Source organism: Poecilia reticulata, linkage group LG8 (assembly GCF_000633615.1).
Source record: "Poecilia reticulata strain Guanapo linkage group LG8, Guppy_female_1.0+MT, whole genome shotgun sequence".
NCBI classification, from domain to species: domain Eukaryota; kingdom Metazoa; phylum Chordata; class Actinopteri; order Cyprinodontiformes; family Poeciliidae; genus Poecilia; species Poecilia reticulata.
The window spans coordinates 11,480,697-11,500,568 of record NC_024338.1 but is presented as its reverse complement, the minus strand read 5'-3'; the positions used below and the strand labels follow the sequence as shown (position 1 = coordinate 11,500,568).

The 19,872-nt window shown below is 35.8% G+C and overlaps 1 protein-coding gene, 1 long non-coding RNA gene and 1 gene segment (V, D, J or C); all 3 read left to right on the top strand.

The window, feature by feature from the left end:
• The first annotated feature begins 2,100 nt into the window (after positions 1-2,100).
• LOC108166516 (uncharacterized) lies at positions 2,101-4,341 on the top strand. Its single transcript, XR_001776876.1, has 3 exons — positions 2,101-3,032; positions 3,129-3,189; positions 3,866-4,341. It is a non-coding gene; the product is annotated as an uncharacterized LOC108166516 (long non-coding RNA).
• A 1,787-nt stretch (positions 4,342-6,128) lies between these two features.
• On the top strand, positions 6,129-11,065 carry LOC108166509 (Ig mu chain C region secreted form-like). The segment is given in 5 exon segments: positions 6,129-6,202; positions 8,448-8,753; positions 9,663-10,013; positions 10,108-10,416; positions 10,565-11,065. Coding segments are annotated over 5 exon segments (1,377 nt in total).
• A 3,200-nt stretch (positions 11,066-14,265) lies between these two features.
• LOC103468629 (uncharacterized) lies at positions 14,266-19,852 on the top strand. The gene is made up of 12 exons (XM_017306303.1): positions 14,266-14,954; positions 15,063-15,347; positions 15,555-15,869; positions 15,986-16,270; positions 16,998-17,282; positions 17,378-17,692; positions 17,784-18,068; positions 18,156-18,479; positions 18,570-18,887; positions 18,963-19,250; positions 19,387-19,535; positions 19,642-19,852. Exons 1-12 carry the CDS (start codon positions 14,609-14,611, stop codon positions 19,648-19,650), a joined length of 3,204 nt encoding a protein of 1,067 aa, XP_017161792.1. The 5' UTR covers positions 14,266-14,608; the 3' UTR covers positions 19,651-19,852.
• The last annotated feature ends 20 nt before the right edge of the window (positions 19,853-19,872 follow it).

The window sequence follows — 19,872 nt, the reverse complement described above, 5'->3', positions numbered from 1 at the left end:
ATGAGTATAAGTCATTGTGGAAATGGTGGCTACCACTATGTGAAACACCAATACAAAATCCTCTCCTTATATTTTCTGATCCACAATTAGCTGCAGTTTGTGAAAAATGGAATGTAATGTCTTCGATCTACTTCATATGGAATATTACAATTTTGGCTGTTTTAATTGCATGTTGCCTACAAAAAAAACCTTCTTTTCTGTTTTGTACAAAATGATTTTTGAAACATAAAATATTAAACTCATATTTGAGGTGAACTTATGTATTGTGTTAGTTAAACAGGACAAGTCCATCTTCTCAGTCAACTTAGTTCATTAAAGTTGGCCACGTTTTTAATTTTTAAATTACAAATTAATAATGCAATACGGTCAAGTTTAAATGTTAAGTGTCAACACGTGTACATCATGGACTTGTGGTTGTTACCATCCTTATAGTGGGTTATTTATGTAACACTGCAGGAAGTATTTCACCACAACAGGTGCTTCCACATATCATTGAGAAACAGAAGCTCTGAACTACAATTTAAGGAGCTCTGACAGTAACACACCATGTCACTGAGGCAAAAAAAGTGGATTCATGTGTATTAAATTGCAACAAGATGAAAAGCTTTGTTGTTAAACCAACAAAGTTAACACATTTGGGAAAGTTTTTCGATCTCCTCATTATCAGTCTCTTAACAGGAAAAATCATGAATTCAAAACACATTTCATGAAAGCATTCTCTTCATTAAATATGTTTTCTCCCAATTAATGTCTAAAATAAAGCTATATGACACAGCATCAATGCTTGAGTTAAAGAGCTGTCAATAGCTACTTTTCATATAAATGTTTACAAAGTTTGCCTAAAGTGGTCCAGAGGAGCTGTCTTTTGTAAACATAAACTAGTTACTGAATTGTCTTGAGGCTTCTTACTGAGATTCAATAAATTGATATTCCAATTTAAGTAAAATGTTTGAACAATAAATAGTAACCGTTGTTGTTGTTGTTGTTGTTGTTGTTGTTGTTGTTATTGTTATTATTATTAGTTTCCCGCAAAAACGTGAAGAAAATGACAACTTTGCCGAAACATATTGTTTGAGCTTTCACGGTGTCCGTAGTTCCCTACGCGTGCTTTCTCAGTGGTCAGCACGCGTGCCGCATGGGCGGGGCGGGGCGGCAAGAAGACGCAGGGGGAACCGTATCTGATGGGGAAACGCAGATTGACGTAACACCGTTACTACGCGGTGAGTCTGTCCACTAAACAAGGCTGTTCCAATTCGGGATGAACAGGAATCATAAAAATGTTCACAGCGCCTTTATTTCTTACCCGATTTATATAAACATGGCTTAAATTAAAGCTGAGAAAATTGTTGATGTTTGTAAGTATTCTCCCTTGATATAAATCTATAAAAACTTTAATTTCTATCAAGATGCAGGAGAGGACTAAGCAAATTCCTCCATCCTATTTGATGATTATGTTCAAACAAATGAGGCAATTAGTTCAGTTTTTGTCCTTTATTAAATGTTTAAAATTACAGCAGCTGCAGAGCGCCACAGCAATGGGACAATAAGCTGATAAAAAGTTGCAAAACAACTTCAAACTATTTATATTCTGCTTTTCCTAACTTAGTTAGTTCACACTGCAGCCTGAAGTGACCCAATTCCGATTTTTTTGGCAATTCCGATTTTTCTTGCCGGGCATTCACGCTGCCAGTAAATGCAACCTGTGGGCATTCTGCAGTATGAACGGGCAAAAGACCTGAAAGTGTCCCTCATGCGCACTAGAGGGCGTAATAGCGTCAGTGTTCTCGGTGTTCTGCCAACTGCCATAAAAAGAAGAAGTGCCCAGTGTTTACGAAAGTAAACATGGAGGGTAACGGTGGAGCTTAGCTTACATATTTGAAGTTGTTGTCCGGCCGGAGCAACATATTAACGACTTAATCCTCATATAGTCCGTCATGGTTGTTGTTTAACTTCCCGCTTGTCAAGTATCAGTGACGTTCAGTTCGGATGAATGCGACCTGGACGTTAGGTCGCATTTGAATTGGATGTGTATCCAATATGGGTCACATTCGAAAAAGAATCCGACCTGTGCTGTTCACACTGCCATGAAAAGATCGGATACAGGTTGCATTACGTCAAAAAAATCAGAATTGGGTCACTTCAGGCTGCAGTGTGAACGCACCCTTAGTGTCGGCACGCAAACCCGTTGATATGACAACCGACACGGAATCTTCGTTAACCTGCAGAACAGAGAGTAATATGTTGACCACAATGTCCTGCACTTCCTGCTTTTGAGACTGTCTCTAGTCAGGTTGCTTTCAGACAGGTTTTCTACCGTTTTAGAGTCCACTTCAACTGTTCTAAGGACTAGGTTTTCAGTCGGACTAGAGTTCGGTTTTAAGTTCGTTTTGGAATTCAAATTTACATTCAGACCTCCCCAAAAACTCGGAATTCCTAGACAAACGGGTTAGATTCTCATTCAGGAATATAATCCTGGGTTGGTCTAAAGTCCACCTGACAAATTGGACAAATTCGTTCATATACCACTTCTGTTTTCTGAAAGCATTTAAATCTGAATCTGAGCTGTTTGGAATTTGGTTAAATAACAGCATAATCAGGGTCCAATAATATAATGGTTTCAAAAGAGCTGGCAAATGTCAGGTTCCAAATGCAATGTCATGACATCTTTATGTCATGATCTAAATATTTACAAACTCTGTTTCTACTGTCCAAATTTCCTAAAAACTGTGAAATAACCCCTTAGTTCAGTGATATTAGGACGTTGTGAGCCAGAGGCGTTAAGTCTTAATGACTTAAAGGCAAGCTTCATCCTCACACAGCACTCCTCTCCTCTCAGTTTCCCCAGACTAGTGGCAGCAGCCATTAGCAAACACCTGGTGGATCTGCAAGTCTGCTGAGCTCATCAGTCAAACTACTTCTCAGTCCAACGCTCCTAAGAACGCTGTAAACGGCTTAATGGAGAAACGTGATTCTGATGACAGGCTGAAACCGAGCTGCCTCTTCAGGAGCAAAAAAAGACATCAAATTAATAAGTAAAATTTCTCCTATATATTGTTTGATAAATACTGCATGTTATAGCAACTGAAGGTAACATGGTTATTTGATTGTGTGATAAAATGTTTTTTTAGGACCTACTGTGCTTCCATTTCGCAACATCTTGTACCACATCATCCTGTTACTGCTATGCAGGTAAGCTATGACTTCCACTAAAGATATTTATTACCTGACTTGGGGATGTAAGATCAGTTCCAAAATAAAATTTCAGTTTGCAGAGTATCATACTAGAAGGTGAAAGAGAAGGTGTATTGTGTTATTTTAACATTCAGTTTCTCAGGTAATAGAACTGCAGACAGTAAGGACTAAAGAGTTGGCATTAAGAACAGGCAAACAGGAAGTGAGCAGCTAGTGGGATAATTTTATGTAACAGACCGCAGGAAACAAATGTCTCTGGGGAGATGTTGGCAAATAGTACAGATCAAAATGCCTTCCAAAACACCAAATAAATGTGAACTAGTTCATCAGAGACTGAATTTAGTTCACAATTACCTGGTGAACGGTGGATGTGAATTCATGCCACTGTGACATGTTTGTGAAATTAATTTTGAATGACTTGCAAAGGGTGTAAACATACAACACTAAATCTAAACATTAACACATTAAATTAAAAATTGTCGATGTCCAAGCAGATTTGGCTCATTGATATTTAAATATGAACCTTTTTTTCACATAGTGAAATTTCAAGTGGAGTAAGACTTGATCTTCAGGGACAAAAAAAGTGTAATAAAATAATTTTACAAAACAAATGTGTGTTATGCAAAAAACATCAATTATGTCAACTACTGCTTTTGTTTTTGTTTTTCAACAGTTCCACATTAGTGTTTCTGAATCCAACTGGACATACCATCAGGCTGGTTACTAACATATTTCCATCAAGGAGACAAAGCAGCTGGTTGCACATGCTTCCACATGTTTCCACATGTTTGCTGTTCTCCATGGATTACAAGCTCCAAGCTTAACAACCCAGAGATTTGTTAAAAGTTTCTTTTGTTGTTAAAAGTTTCTTTTAACAACAGGTTTCTTCCTGCCTCTTCTCAGAGTTTTGTAGAGTGCATCACTCACTGTTGTTCACAAATTAATGTTTTGATTTGGTCTGTCACTTTAGATTTCTAGCCAAGTCTTGGTAGATTTTCAGTTGTTTTTTGGATGAAGGAGTGAAAAGTTGTGGGAGATATTCCAATCTTTGGATTGCGTTTACGTTCCCCAGAACTTTCTCCCTGATATGTTTGTTGAGTTTCTTGGTCTTCATATTGCTGTTCGTTCACTAATGTTCTCAAATAAACCTTTCAGGCCTTCGCAGAACATCTGGATTTATACCAGTGTTAAGTTGCACACAACTGTACTGTATTTACAAACCAGTGCACTGGATTTAATGAAGATGTGTCTGGTAAAAGGGAGTGAGTACATGCTTGATACACTTCTGATTATCTTAGTAAAAAGAAAAATAATCCTAGAGTTTGGTTCAATGTGAAAGATTTCAAGGTGAATGAAAATGTTTGCATTTTCATTCACAAAGCATAGTAAATGTAAGGCACAAATGGAATTTAGATGAAGAGTTTTGACTTGTTAAGTATAAATGACTTTTCATATGAAGTTTCCTGGCACAGAGAACTGGACAAATTAAAGCTGACAATAAGATCAGGCAAGAAGGAAGTGGGCAAGAGCTGTGGAATAACTGSCATMATTTTTATGTAACCCAGACCACAGGAAATAAATGTCTCCAGGGAGATGATAGTAAATACTACAGAGCGAAATGCCCATAAACATTTATTCTTTTCTTCATTCACATGAACTATTGTATTTGTATTAAAAACAGACTGCAATGTAGCACTGTGACGGCTACTTCGACTACTGGGGGAAAGGAACACAAGTCACAGTGTCTTCTGGTAAGTTCTAAACTTATATCTATTAAGATGACAAGATTTAATATCTATTTCTTAATCATTTATTTATCCTGGTTATTAGTTTTATTTACTATGAAAACCAATGTATGTCCATCAAAACCAAAAAGTGTGGAAAAATAGTGAGGTACTGGTGACAAAATATAAATTTTTAGATGACACAGGATATTTTTGCACTAAAGTGTCATTGTAATTTGTCACGGTGCAACTACTTTGACTACTGGGGAAAAGGAACCACGGTTACCGTCACATCAGGTAAAATACAAAACCTATTATTGACGTATTTTAATTGAATCAACTATATTAATTTTTTCTTAATTTTAGCCTGAAATGTATCTAAACATAACATCTAAATTGAACTAAGACATTATTTTCATGTCTAAGGGAAAGACACAAAGGTTAGTGTCAAAACTGGTTAAATGTTTTTCTCTAACATTAAACATTGTAATTATTAAGTTGTTCAGTCGAATATGTTTGGGATCCCAGTGGCAGTGGAAAACTCTCACTGCTTGTTTTTGTAACTTGGGTCTGTTAAGTTATCATACTGTGACAATGCTTTTGACTACTGGGGGAAAGGAACCACGGTAACAGTAACATCAGGTAAGACGATCTTATTTGGTCACTGTAATGTTTAAATTTGACTTTTAGAAGATTTTTAGCCATTTTTTGTTAAAATAGATTTTCCACAGACAATAATCTATTTATTTCAGGAAAACCCTTCATAATCTGTGGATTTATTTGATGCACAGTCAAAGCTTTGGTGAAAATAATGTTGTGTTTTAAACTTTCTGAGGCTTTATAAGTACTTAAGGTTTGTTTGATGAAGCTGTCTGGCAAAGTAAATCCTTGAACGTGTTTTAGTATGGGACAGTTTAAGTATTGCTTTACTGTGACTACGCTTTTGACTACTGGGGAAAAGGAACGACGGTCACTGTCACTTCAGGTATGAAAAGCTTTTATTTCTAGTTTCAAACAATATTTGAAACATGTAAAAAGTATATATCTTCAGTTTTATGGGGTTATGACAATCGGCACGTAAAAAGACAAAATTGGCAAATTAAAATCTCTGGGTTGTTAAATTCATGTGGATTGATTACTCATGAGGCAGACTTATACTAGATGGGGAAACAAGTATAGATATTATTCGGAATAGGTTTTTGTTGCAAGTTTGACCAAACTGTATTACTGTGACAACTGGGCTTTTGACTACTGGGGAGCAGGAACCATGGTAACAGTAACATCAGGTAAGATTTTAACCTCTTAAAAATCTTTCCTGTATTTTTACAGTTTATTTTTATTAAATTACCATGTAATATCGGTATCTGAATACTCAAACTTAACTGTACTTCGAGAGTATTTACTGTAAAAAGGAATTACTCAGATGCATAATTAGCAAAACTGATAATTAGGGTTAATTGCTTTAGGTTAGTTTAGATGTATTTTATAAAATAGTGAAGGTGGTGACATGTTAAAGAGTAAAAATGATCAGCATTAGTCCATTAGGCTTTTCATACTGAGACTTAAGTTAATCCATCACTGTGCTACGGTGCTTTTGACTACTGGGGGAAAGGGACTACCGTCACCGTCACTTCAGGTATGAAATACATTTTTTTAAGTAGCAAAGGAAATTTTAAATTTAAAAAACTGCTTTTGTTACTTTTTGTCATTCAACAGTAATGTTAAGGATTGTTAGTATAAAGTCGTGTGGCTTGTTCATTCAGCTCAAACTAAACATTCAGCAACAGATTAAAATGTTAAAATAATTTTAGATTTTTTTTTTTTGATTGATTGCAAAATCACTTTTGATGACCCAATGTGAACTTTAATTGCATAAAACTAGATATCCTGCAAAATTGAACAGTGCTAAAACCGATAACCAACATTTTACTGCGGCTTTTTAGAAAGTTTAATTGGATTTGAAAAAATCTTAAGAATATTTAGGTGTTGAAGAATTGGACATTCTCCATCAGTATGTGTATGTGGGCCTTTTTATGTACAAGGGTTTAGTATATTCATCACTGTGCTACGATGCTTTTGACTATTGGGGGAAAGGAACAACGGTCACCGTCACTTCAGGTATGAAATTAAATTTTCTAATTTGGCCATAATGTTTTAAATTAAAAGAAAAATAGTAGGTTGTAAATTAAGTTGGAACATAATTTTATGAACATGCTTGAATTCAAAATAATTTTTTAGATACATTTTTAAATTCTATGTTCATGTGGCAACAGGGATATCAGGGTTATTTTTGAGAACTTTGGAAATATCCTTCCAAAGTTCACTTGAGATATTTATTGTAGCATGTCAGTACCCTTAAATATGATATTGTTAAAATTTATAATACTTTCATTCATTTATATTGCTTGAATTGAGTTCAGTAAATCAACCTTTTTAAACTAAGAGTTAAGCCGATTAATCACTGTGTTACTACGAAGCTTTTGACTATTGGGGGAAAGGGACAATGGTCACCGTCACTTCAGGTATGAAATGTTTTTTTTTTCCTCATTGTCAAAGATAATTGTAGTTACAGGATTATATTTTGCCATATTCTGTCACACGACGGATAGATTTGAAAATTAACCACAAAAAAAGAGAATGGAAAGGCGACTTCTAAATTATCTTAGGACATAAATCAGTGAACAAGTTTACAGAAATATGATTTTGATTTTAGACATTTTTTAAATTAAATATAATTTAACAATTATGCATTTAATTAATAAAATTTTTTGATTGCATGTTTACATAAAAAAAATATGATGTCTCAAACTGAACTATGTTTGGATGGTATTTATTGTAGTAAGTGAATACCATAAAATTATTCCTTGAACTGTCAAAATTAATAACATATAATCTATACTGGGCAGCCTTAACAGAGTTTGCAAAATAAAATTGTGTGAGTATTTGAGATTTTCATGGTCATTATATGTTCAAATAAACTTTTTTCAAATGTGACAAGTTGCCTGTTGAATCGTGGGTAAGGAATACATATTTACAATTGTAAGCAAGGTGGAATTTGAATTGTTTAAAATCTGCAAACCTTTTGGTTGTTTTTTTATTTTTCTTGAAATTAACGTGAGCATGTTCTTTGATTGCTTATTCAGATTTTATGAAATGATGAGATAAATGATTTTCTTAACAGTACAAATGGATTGAACAATGTCTTACAATGTTGCTTTTGATTTATGAAGAAAATGTGTATTACTAAGTTTCTTCAGGTAAGACTGGTACCTATGTTTATGTTATCTGTTAAAATGAGTTAAAATTTTAAATTAGGTTGTGCATGGATGCCTCATAGGTAAAGTTTGTGGCTTTGTATGAACTGGCTTAAATGAAATGTGTAACTGAAGTTTTTAAAATATGTTTTTAAAGCAAGAAAAGACAGATTGAACACTGTGAATATCTGTTTTTCGTAGGTCTGAAGGAAAATTGTTGTCATTTCATTTATAAATTGTTGTTTTAAATGTGCTCTTGTTTTTTTGTCATTTTCAGCCGCTCAGATTGCTCCCACTGTGTTTCCTCTGACTCCATGTGGTTCTGGTGGTAGTGACATGGTCACCCTCGGCTGTCTTGCCACCGGTTTCAACCCTTCTTCCATCACCTTCTCGTGGCAACAAGGCAGTACTTCTTTGAACAACGTCATCCAGTACCCTTCAATCCAGAAAGGCAATGAATACATGGGAATCAGTCAGGTTCAAGTCAGCAGACAGGACTGGGACGCAAGAAAATCCTTCAAATGCATTGCAACTCACGCTGCAGGAGAACGACATACTATAGTCACGCCACCACTGCCACTACGTAAGATTAATGCAAAGTTATAAATCTTTACTTTTTAGTATTTTTTTAAATTGCATTTAGTTGTCTTGTATGCCATAGTTCAAATTTCTTAAATTAAAAATTATATTTGTTATTTCCTAAAATTGTATAACTGGTGTTTTATTAGTTATTGTGGACCTTTAACTAGAATTATTTGCATTAATTTAAAGAACTCATGTCAGAACTGATGGGAGTTCTGACATGAGGAATCATCAGTAAATGTAACAAAAAAAAAAAACAATTAACAGCTAAAGTTTCTGGTGAAGGTATATTTAATTATGTTTAATTGGAAAGTCACTCTTGGTTTAAATTCATAACAATGAAAGTTTGATTTTAAAATTGCTTAAATGGGGAATATACTTTATATCTTTATTGATATCTAGAAGGATTTACCAGGTGGAACTAGAGGGTAAATTCAATAGTATTTTCAGCATCTGACTTAGTTGGGTTTCCTCCTCACTAATACCTTTTCTCTTCATTTCATAGACTACTTCTGCATCTTCTGTTTTTTTTTGTGTGCCTGAACAATCCTTCTTGTTTCCTGACTTCTGCCTGTGTCTGTTTGTTGATTAATAACCTCGTTGTAAACCCTATAACTCTGTGCTTGCCAGTCAATGTATATGCAGAAGTGACTTTTAGTACTTTGGCGTTCCTTAATGCCAATTTTGGACAGATGCATTTCCCTCTTGAATGGCATAGAACAACTTACTGCTGTGCTCATATAATGAATGTCTTAAATACATGAGTTTGATTATGTTGTTGGAACAAGTTAATGATACACCAGACCTGATCACATGAACCAAGCCTCATGTTGTTTCCCAGGTCTTCTGCATATATATAGATCTTGTCCTTGCTTCTGCAAACATATATGTGTATCTGTTTGTCTTTCAGCCAAGGTTTATGAGCTTCCGACTCTTAAAGTGTGTTCCTCCGTTGATGAGGGGAAAGAGGAGGCTTACTTCTCCTGCTTTGCCAAAGATTTTTCTCCAAATGAATATGAGATCACATGGCTGAAAGATGATCAAGTAATCACCGGGACGGTAGATGAGGTCGTCACATCCTCTCAGGGAAGAAATGACACGAATGGAACTATCCTGTACAGTGTTGCAAGTCTCCTCACATTGCCGTCCAGGGAAGTGCCTGAAGGCGCAAAATTAACATGTTTATTTAAGGGAAAAGGAAAAGACGACAAAACTCCAGTCTATACCAATTCTACTGTGTCCCACAAGCGGTGTTCAGCTGGTGAGTACAATGGTAGTTTTTTCATTATACCTTATCACCAAATTGATGTTTCTAGTCTGTTTAATTTGTTATTATTATTATTTTTTGTTTTTAGTTACTGAAGGGTGTAGCGAAGATATGGATATAAGGATCATACCCCCCACAAACAAGGACATCTTTTTGGATGGAAAAGGAACCCTGATTTGTGAAGTCACCGAAAAAAAAGCGGGATTTGAGAAGGTCGTCTGGTTGGACGAGGACGACACGGAAGTGGTATCCACACAGGAGAATAAAGGATCCAATGTACATCTAGCTAAAATTGAGATCACCTTTGATGAATGGAGCAAGGGGCTCACGCGAGTCTGTGAAGTTCACAGCACTGAGTGGATTGATCCAGTGAAGAAAGAGTACAGAAGAAACAACGGTAAGAAAACTGTTCAGAATTTGTCTTTATTTCTGCTTCTCTTGACAGAAAACACTTTGTGAGGGACATCTTCCCGTGAACAATAGACGTTTTTGTCAGATTGTGTGGTAATTTATCTGTGACCCTAACTGTTCTCTCATGCTTACAGGAAGAGCTTCTAAGCGTCCATCAGTGTTTATGTTGCCTCCCTTAGAGCAAACTAGAGAAAATACAGTGGTTCTGACTTGCTATGTGAAAGACTTCTCTCCTCGGGAGATTTATGTGGACTGGCTTGTCGATGATGAAAAGGCAGGCACAAAATATCAGTTCAGTACCACAGAACCCGTGGAAAACAATGGACTCTTCTCCGTTTACAGCCAGTTGATCCTCACACAAGAACAATGGAATGAGAAAGACGTGGTGTATAGCTGTGCTGTTCATCATGAGTCAGTGGCAAAGTCAAGCAAATCAATTGTCAGATCCATTGGATCCAGAACCTTTGAAAAAACCAATGTGGTCAACCTTAACATGAACGTCCCTGAAACGTGCAAGGCCCAGTAGATGTGTCTATGCGTCTTGTTTTTTATTTTTCCTTCTCGTTTGATGTCTGTTGCTTGTGATTTTTAAATTTTTTGTGTGTTTTTAGTGCAAATTTAAAATGAAAATAAAAAAAAAAAATACTCGCCGACTGTGTTGATGTTTGTCGCTTGCACTTTGTGTGAACTTGATCTGGTGTCGAAACTGAATGTTCATGTCACGTTTTACGTGAGTTTTGTCCTCATGCAACCCCAATAACATAATTTGAGTTCTACATATTTAAACTTCAAATAGTTGAGCAATAATAATATAGAAGGATTTCAAATGCCATAGTACTTACAAGAATATTTTCACCTCAATAACATCAGTTATTGAACTTAGATTTTCTCATTTTATTTGCAAAAGTAGAGCTGACCGTGTTTCTGTGGTGTCTTTATGTGACTGTTTCATCTACTGGGTTTTGCACCCCAAAAAAGTCTTGATGACTCTTAAACTCTGATAACAAGGTCTTTCACAAGCAAGTCAGTATCACAAGTAATCAGATTACTGTAGCACTTTTCAAATGGCTAAAGACACGGAAAACTAGAAACAATTGAAAGGAACAGCATAATTATAAAAAAAAAGCATAATTATAACCTATGTTTTCTGGAAGTCTTATAAAAGAAAATATGGATCATTATCTTACACTACTGAAAAATACACTAATTTCAAACTGCAGACCTCCTGATTGACTTAAGTGGATTCACCACAGAAGAAGATGACATGACTAACACGGCAATCACCTTCATCCTTCTCTTCCTCCTCACTCTGGTCTTCTCCATCGGGACCACTGCATTTAAGGTAACACATCAAATTGATGTGGGCACAAATGTGCAATTACTGAGATTAGAAACTTCAAACCAAATGTGTATTTGCAAAATGACAAACGCTCCACTACAGTGGATATGAGCAAAGGTTTTGGAGGAGAAAGAAGTCACACCCTTGAATAACATTTTTACAACTGTAATGTACAGTATTTATGATGCAGTGAAATCTAAAACAATGCATTTTTTTGTCATTTTCCTTTGTACTAAATTACATACATTCAATAATATGATGTTAAAATGCTATTTTTTTTGCCTAATTCAGAGTTTCTTGTGTTTTGTCACAAGAAATAATAAAAATAATTACTATTTTTATGCCCAACAATCATTTTATAAAACAGTTTCATACCTAGTAGTTCTTTCTTTAACCATTTTCTACTTATGGCTTTTTTAGTTGCAATGCTAAATACTTTAGCTGTTTTAAATGAATATTAAAATTTATCAGAAGAGTATACTTATGTTTATTAACCTTAATGGTGTTCTTCATAGTTAAATTGCACATTTGATTATAATCAGATTAGGAATTAGGCATAAATTGACATATCAAAATACTTCTTTGGCCTATAAATTTGAGCAAGATGAAAAGTATGTGGAACTGTTATGCAACTCTGAGATTGTTCTCAAATGTAAAAGTACTTTATGTAAAATGTGTACCCATTTTTATTATTAATACTATAGGAGACAATTGGGTTTTTCAGAGAGACAATTTCTCCAGCAGCTGGAGTTTCTAAAGTGTAACGTCAAAACAGGTGAAATAGAGGATCTACATTGAAATTTCCAAATTAAAATTGTTTTCCATAATGCAGAAAATGTCATTCTCCATTGAAATATGCAACATTTTGTCAGAGAGCCCTTCAAAGTCAAACATTTCAACTCCTTTTCATTGCACTGGTTCACAATAATTGCTATTCTGGTTGATAGAGTTTATAGATTCTAGAAATTACTCTAAAAGGGACACTTTAACACTTTGGTGGAATCACTTTCAAGTATCTCAAACTTTTTTTTTTCATTTCAGGTTCTAAAATTAATAACATAGTTAAATTAAATCAAAGAGAAAATTAATTAGCTGATAAACCTGTTAATTTAATTGTGATGACTTAAAAAATACATTGATTTAATGAATAACATCAGTGACCAACAAGGCAAAAATCCACCAGCTATTTATTTTTATAACTTTGTTTATTGTTGCTATAAAAAAAAACATGATTATAACCAGAGTTTGTCAAGTTCTCTGAGAAAAAACTTTATATTTTCTGCCGATATCTTGTCAAGTGAAATATTTATAGTGCCATGAAAATAAGGATTTCAAGCTTTCCATGGCAGAATAAAAATAATAATAAACTGTAGAATAAAAATAATAATAAAATTAGCTCATTCTTTTATTAATTTTATTGAGCCAAAATAATACTTATAATTAAATCATCAAAAAATCTACCTCAATTAATTTTAAATATTGTTAATTAAGTACTTTAACATTCTAGAAACAACACAATATTTTCACACTCCATAATCATAATAACAAAAGGTGTCTTAAAAAGAAAACAATTAGCAATCTTTGGCGTTTTAGTAAGAAATGATAGTAGCTAAATGCATTAAAAATGTTCAGTTTAAAAATGTAATTACATAAAGAGAGTTTTTGTAAATTTTATTACACCTTTCATACAGTTCAAATATTTTATGAAAAGTGTAATATGTTGTTTTATTTAAAAATGAATAAAATATTTTTTCATTTTTATTTTTAATGTGTAAAGCGTCTTCTGAAACCACTTTATGATATAATTTATCTGTTCCAAAGATAATTAGCACTTTTGATCTGAATTAGCTTTGCATTGCTAGCAATGGAGTGTCAGTTCAGCAGAGCATTATTATATTCATTATGCCCATAAATGTTGATAAATAATATCAGCAACACAATGATATAACACTGTTTTTAATGCATGTTTTTCTTTTTCTTTTTTTCTTTACAGGTCAAATGAAACCAGAAGTACATAAAAAGGACATTTAATAGACTAAAAAAAATACAAAAAACATATTTTTTTCTGAAATTTTCTTATACTTTCTATATCATGTAAGTAATTGCAAATGATATTTGTCAATCCTTCCCAATCTAAAAGCTTCAAATCATTTTTGGAGTGATACAGTTTTGAAAGAGGATAACTGCTTTACTCTTTTTATTTCTTTACAATATTTTAACACTGTTCTCAGTTGTGTATTTTTTGCCTGACGTTGTTGTTCTCATCACACCACCAGCACCTGGAACCAATGACCCATGTTCAACTCTGCATGTAAATTAGCACTTTTCGCTGCATGGTTACTTTTTTCGGTCTGTTATTACTGGACTTGCAAACTAAAATCTTTGGCAAAGTCATGAGAGATTGTCTGTGTGATGTCTTATGTAAAGCAACCTGAGATATTTAGATGTGTTCTCTGTTTCTCTTACTGGCATAACTGCACCTCACACCTGCTGTCTGTGCTGCTCTGTTGCTCTCTGCTCTGTTTCACTTCTGCTTTTCGGTCCCCGTTTTGGACCTGGGTGTTACACAAGCCTTCCGCTCGTTGCACGCCCTGGTCGCTCTGCTCTGTCAAGCTCAACATCTGTTCAACAGACTTTTAAAACTATTTTTTGCTAATTTTTTTGTACAATGTGGAATATAAAACTCTGCCCTCTAGTGTAAATAAAAGCAAACTGCACCTGAAATTCAAAGTTGGTTATTAGTTAAAGTTGGTTGTTAGTTAAAGACCACAGCATGAAGGTATGTATGGGTTAACTTTAATCAGATTTCATCTTTATAGAACCCCTGCTTTCCTTTGTAATGTCATGCAATCTCCTCTCTTCCACAGCTGTCCGGAGTAATCCCCCAAACATCACCTTGTACCCTGTTTGGGACGGAGAACTCAATATTTCTAATGTCAGACTTGTCTGCGCTTTGAGCGACTACTTTCCCAAGGACCTAACTGTGGAGTGGTACAAGGGGAACCAGCTTCTAACAAGCAAGCAAGATGTSAGAAATTTTATAAGCGCAAATGAGGAGAACAGAACCTACACTCAAACCACTGAGATTATTCCAGACAAGGAAGAATGGATGAAAGGATCAACATTTAAGTGCAAGTCTATTCACAAAGACAAAAATTCAACAGAAACAATAAACATYTGTCAGAGTAAGTCTCTACAGGCATTGTCACAAACCAAATAGTAAATTGGATAAAATTAGTCTTTATATATTGAAGTGTTTTTTTTTTGTTTTTTTTTTGTTGCTGTTTTTGCAGTCTATGGAAAAAACACGCCTCCCATTTATATGGAGATCCCAAACTTCATGAAAGTGACGACAGAGTCTGAAGTGGAAGCAAAGTGTTCCATTTCCACTGTGCTTAATGCCAATCTGACCTGGGAAATGGACGGGGTTCCAGTGCAGCAAACAAGCCTAACAAGAAATGACACGTTTGTAAGCACTACACTGAARGTTCCATCGGCGAAGTGGGCAAAAACRAAAACAATTCAGTGTAAAGCTGAACATCTTTGCTTCTCAGCTACGAAGACCGTTAATATTCCAGGTAAAATGGCACGATAATACGAATACTAAAGAACTGTCTTCAAAGTTATAAAACGTGACACAATCTCTAAAATGTGCTGTAACATTTTTCTGTTTTACGTTTTTTWWWAAMSSYTYMAAMCMRKWSMMCMAAAMMARRRKKGRWWWYMRRWKKTTYSGKKRMMMYKKWWWWYMMCMWWMYTTTWWTTTTTTACCTATTATGATCCAGRGCCTCCAGTTGGACGTCCACAGGTGGAGATCAGAAGATCCTTCTCAAAGCTGCAGAAGGGACAAAGTGCCGTCTTCCAGTGTGACGTCTCACAGCTCTCCTCACAGGACCTCTATGTCACATTYCAAGTGAACGGAGCTGATGCTTTGSAAAAGCATTATATCGATCTTCCTGAAGGATCCGGCCCTCATTCAGTCAGTAGAAGTTTCTCTGTTCCTACAGAGTCYTGGAAAAGTGACACAAATGTCTCGTGCACAGTGACCCAAGGCTACTCCAGCAGTTCCTTCAAGTCAAATTTGATGAGCGGAATTTTTGGTGAGAGTTGTTTCCAGTTTATTGCATTGCTTTCTAATAAGAGCTTTTACTCAATTACATGTGTATATTTTCTAAGGACGTTAAAAATCTGTGTATTTCTGTCAACAATRTTTTAGTGAAGCCCTCTGTGGAATTCCTGTTGTCCCAAAGAGGAGCATCAGATCAACAAACGCTCTTGTGTTCTGGATGGGGCTTCAACCCACGTATTAAATGGCTTAATGSCTTGRACCAAATATCCACATCAAATCATGACACCAGCATGGATGCAAATGGACGCGTTGCCGTGACAAGTCAACTGAAAGTTGATCAGACACAGTGGAAATCAGGAAAGGTCTTCACATGTGAAATATCTGACAAATCTCTGAATGAAGTTGTCAGAAAGGAAATCAGTGTCTGCTCAGGTAATCTGGATGTACATGTAGTCCAATTCTGTTATATACTAACTACTCCTCTGTAGTTCACTGAGGAGTTGGCCATTTATCTCCTGTTCTTTTGCTTTCAATCGGTCTATTGGGCAAGAAATGTAACTCACTCTGAACAGATCCGTTACAGAGCAACATAACGGCAGGCAGGATTAATTTCTATTCATGCACACACTCAAGTCAGAATATCCAGGGAGAGCCCATGAATCCTTGGGAAGAATATACAAATCCTATGTTTAAAGTCCAGTTATCCTGCAAGGCAACAATATTCAACAACCTTTCCACCATGAAACCCCATTTTCTCCACCTCTGTGTKTATGTTTGCCTCAGTAGTTAAAACTAGARATCCCATGGCATATCCTCACTTCTCTTGATGAAATAAGTYATTGTATTAGAARTAAGTGGTAGTAAAAAGTTGGTCATGTGTTRCAGTTCTGTAGTTCTATATGGGGTGTGAAGTTTTACCTCTCAACTGATCAAAAAGCTACTCTTTGTCCCCCCAAGAACAAAAMGTTGTGTTATTCCTGAATAAGATAATGCCRTTGTTGATGAATGAAGTCCTATTCATTTCTTTTGCCTCTTGGAAAATTGCATCTGAACAGAGTGSCCTAACCATGACATAATGCCTAATCCATCACCATGACTCTGTCCTTGTTGATGATTATTCTTAGTCATAATTATTTTTTCTTGTGTTTCTCCCTTTCAGCTTGTTCAAGCCCACCTCCAAACATTGAGCTGGACATTCCACAGACTGTGACGACAGCACCTGTGAAAGCAACATGCTTGGTTCACACTGCTTTAGATCCCACAGTCACCTGGCTGATAGATGGAAAAATTCAGAACAAATATGCAACGACTCAACTTCGAAACCTGACTCATTTAGCTGTTGATGTGACAGTTCCTTCAGGAGAGTGGAAGCAGCTGAAGACCGTAGCGTGTAAAGTAGAACATAGCTGTTTTTCACCCACTGAAAAGGCAGTAAATGTAGCAGGTGAAGCAGCTCTACWTAGTAAATATTGCACTTCACAGAACGTTTGAGAAACACACGTATGACATATTATTTTGCCTTTACCTGTTATGATCCAGGGCCTCCAGTTGGACRTCCACAGGTGGAGATCAGAAGATCCCTCTCAGAGCGGSAGAAGGGACAAAGTGCCGTMTTCCAGTGTGACGTCTCACAGCTCTCCTCACAGCGCACCTCTGTCACATTTCAAGTGAACGGAGCTGATGCTTTGCAAAAATATTATATTGATCTTCCTGAAGGATCCGGCCCTCATTCAGTCAGTAGAAGTTTCTCTGTTCCTRCAGAGTCCTGGAAAAGTGACACAAATGTCTCTTGCACAGTGACCCAAGGCTACTCCAGCAGTCCCTTCAAGTCAAATTTGATCAGCAGAATTTTTGGTGAGAGTTGTTTATATCTTCTTGAAAAACTCATTGCTACCTAGTGGCAATTTTTTAATCTGTTTAAATTTCCTTTCTAAAAATACTTTAGTGGAACCCTCAGTGGAAGTTCATCTTGCTCCCAGTAAAGGATTTGAGCAACAAACACTAGTGTGTTCCGGACGSGGCTTCAACCCACAAATCAAATGGTTTAACGGGTCAAAGGAAATAAACCCACCAAATCCAGACATCAGTATGAATAACAACGGTCTTGTTGCTGTGATGAGTCAACTGCAAGTTGGACATGCAGAGTGGAAAAGAGGAGTGGTATTTACATGTGAAGTGTCTGACAGTTCTCTAAAGAAAAATGTCAAAAAGGATATCAGTGTCTGTTCAGGTAAAATTCTAATTAAATCTGTCCRTGTAGTTTTCTGGTTTTAAATATGGATCACCTGCTTTATCAAGGATTTATTTTCTCCCTTAGTTACRCCAAAATCTTCTCATATGGTTGCCGTCTATATTCAGAGACCTAAACTAGAGGAACTCCAAAAGAGAGGACGGGTGACTGTTACATGTCTTTTTGTTGGGACTAGTCTTTGTGATTTCTCCATAATCTGGAAAGTAGGAGATCACCAAGCTTCCCCAAKYAATATGGAAAAACCTGTGAGTCACARCAACGGAACGGAAACTTTACTCAGCTCCCTCTATGTGTCAGCAGAGGACTGGCACTCAAATAAGCAAGTGTCTTGTGAGGGAAAACATCTGTGTTCCAACAAAAACTATATAGACTATATCAGCAAAAGTACAGGTATTGCAAGCACTCTGAGGACTATTTACAAATGTTATCTTAAATGCAATTTAACATTTCCTTCCTTCTGTTTTGTGTTGRTGTTTCCAGATCTGTATCAGCCAGTTCTGAGGATAGTGGAACCAACTTTTGATGAGCTGTATACATCTGACAGCGTCACGCTTACTTGCTTAGTTTCAGCATTTTTTCCATCTGACATCATTGTTCAGTGGAGAGAAAATGGCCAACAACTCCCAGCATCTCACTATATTAACAGTCCTTCTTGGAAAGATCCGGGAGCACGCTATTTTTCAATGAGGAGCAGACTAAATGTAACTAAGGCTGAGAACAATAACTCRACTTACTCTTGTGTCGTCAGACATGAATCCTCTGAGACTCCATTTGAAACCAGTATAAGTGACGTGTTTGGTAAGCTAACGATCAGTTTTCAGAAATCTTATTTTCTTCTACAGTACACTCTAAACAAATAACTTATTTCCTCAGCCACTGTGAGGTACACCAAACCCTCAGCCGTCTTGCTCCAGGGAGAGAACGAGCTCATGTGTCTGGTCTCGGGCTTCAACCCAAAATCCATCAATATCACTTGGTTCCGCAGTGAAACCACAGAGCTGTCGGACTACAACATAACYGAGCCCTACATAGGCCCAGATAGGAAATTTAACATTCTTAGCCGCCTTCGCCTTGCACCAATTGACACCTTACCTGGCGTGGTTATCACCTGTCGGGTGACACATGAAGGCGCCACCGTCTCAGTAAACATATCCGAAACAGGTATGTGAACTACATTATTMTTGAGTGTTAAAGAGTTAGTGTTTAACGCTGTGAGTCAGATTTATTTTTAATTAACTTTTTTTTTCACTAAAGTCATCATAAGCTTATAACCAGTGAAACTCTACATTTTCTACAGACACACTGGAGAACTGTAACTTCTTTGATGCTATCAAAGACACTGATGTCAGTCAAGATACAATGAAGGAAACCTGGACTATGGCATTAACTTTCCTCTGCTTTTTCCTCTTCACCATCATCTTTTCTCTTGTTGTCCTCATCATTAAGGTAAGAATCAGCTATAGTGTTGCTGCAGGTATTTCACTGAGTACAATTTTGAATTAAAATGTTAATCACTGTCATGKTGACACATTTTCTTTTCTTCTACTTTCAGACAAAATAGTGACAATCAGAAGACATTTKACTTTTTTTCTKTTTGGTGTGCATAGAGTGGCTCATTATATTTTGTTTTGCTATTTTTTTCCTTTTGTGTTCTTTGTTCTAGTTTATAGCAAATATTTTTGGAGAATTATCGTGTTTCTCTTATGTATTTGGTGTGAGATGTAAATGCTTTACAGATAAATAAAATTAATGATACTACCGTGTGCGATATTCTATCAACGTT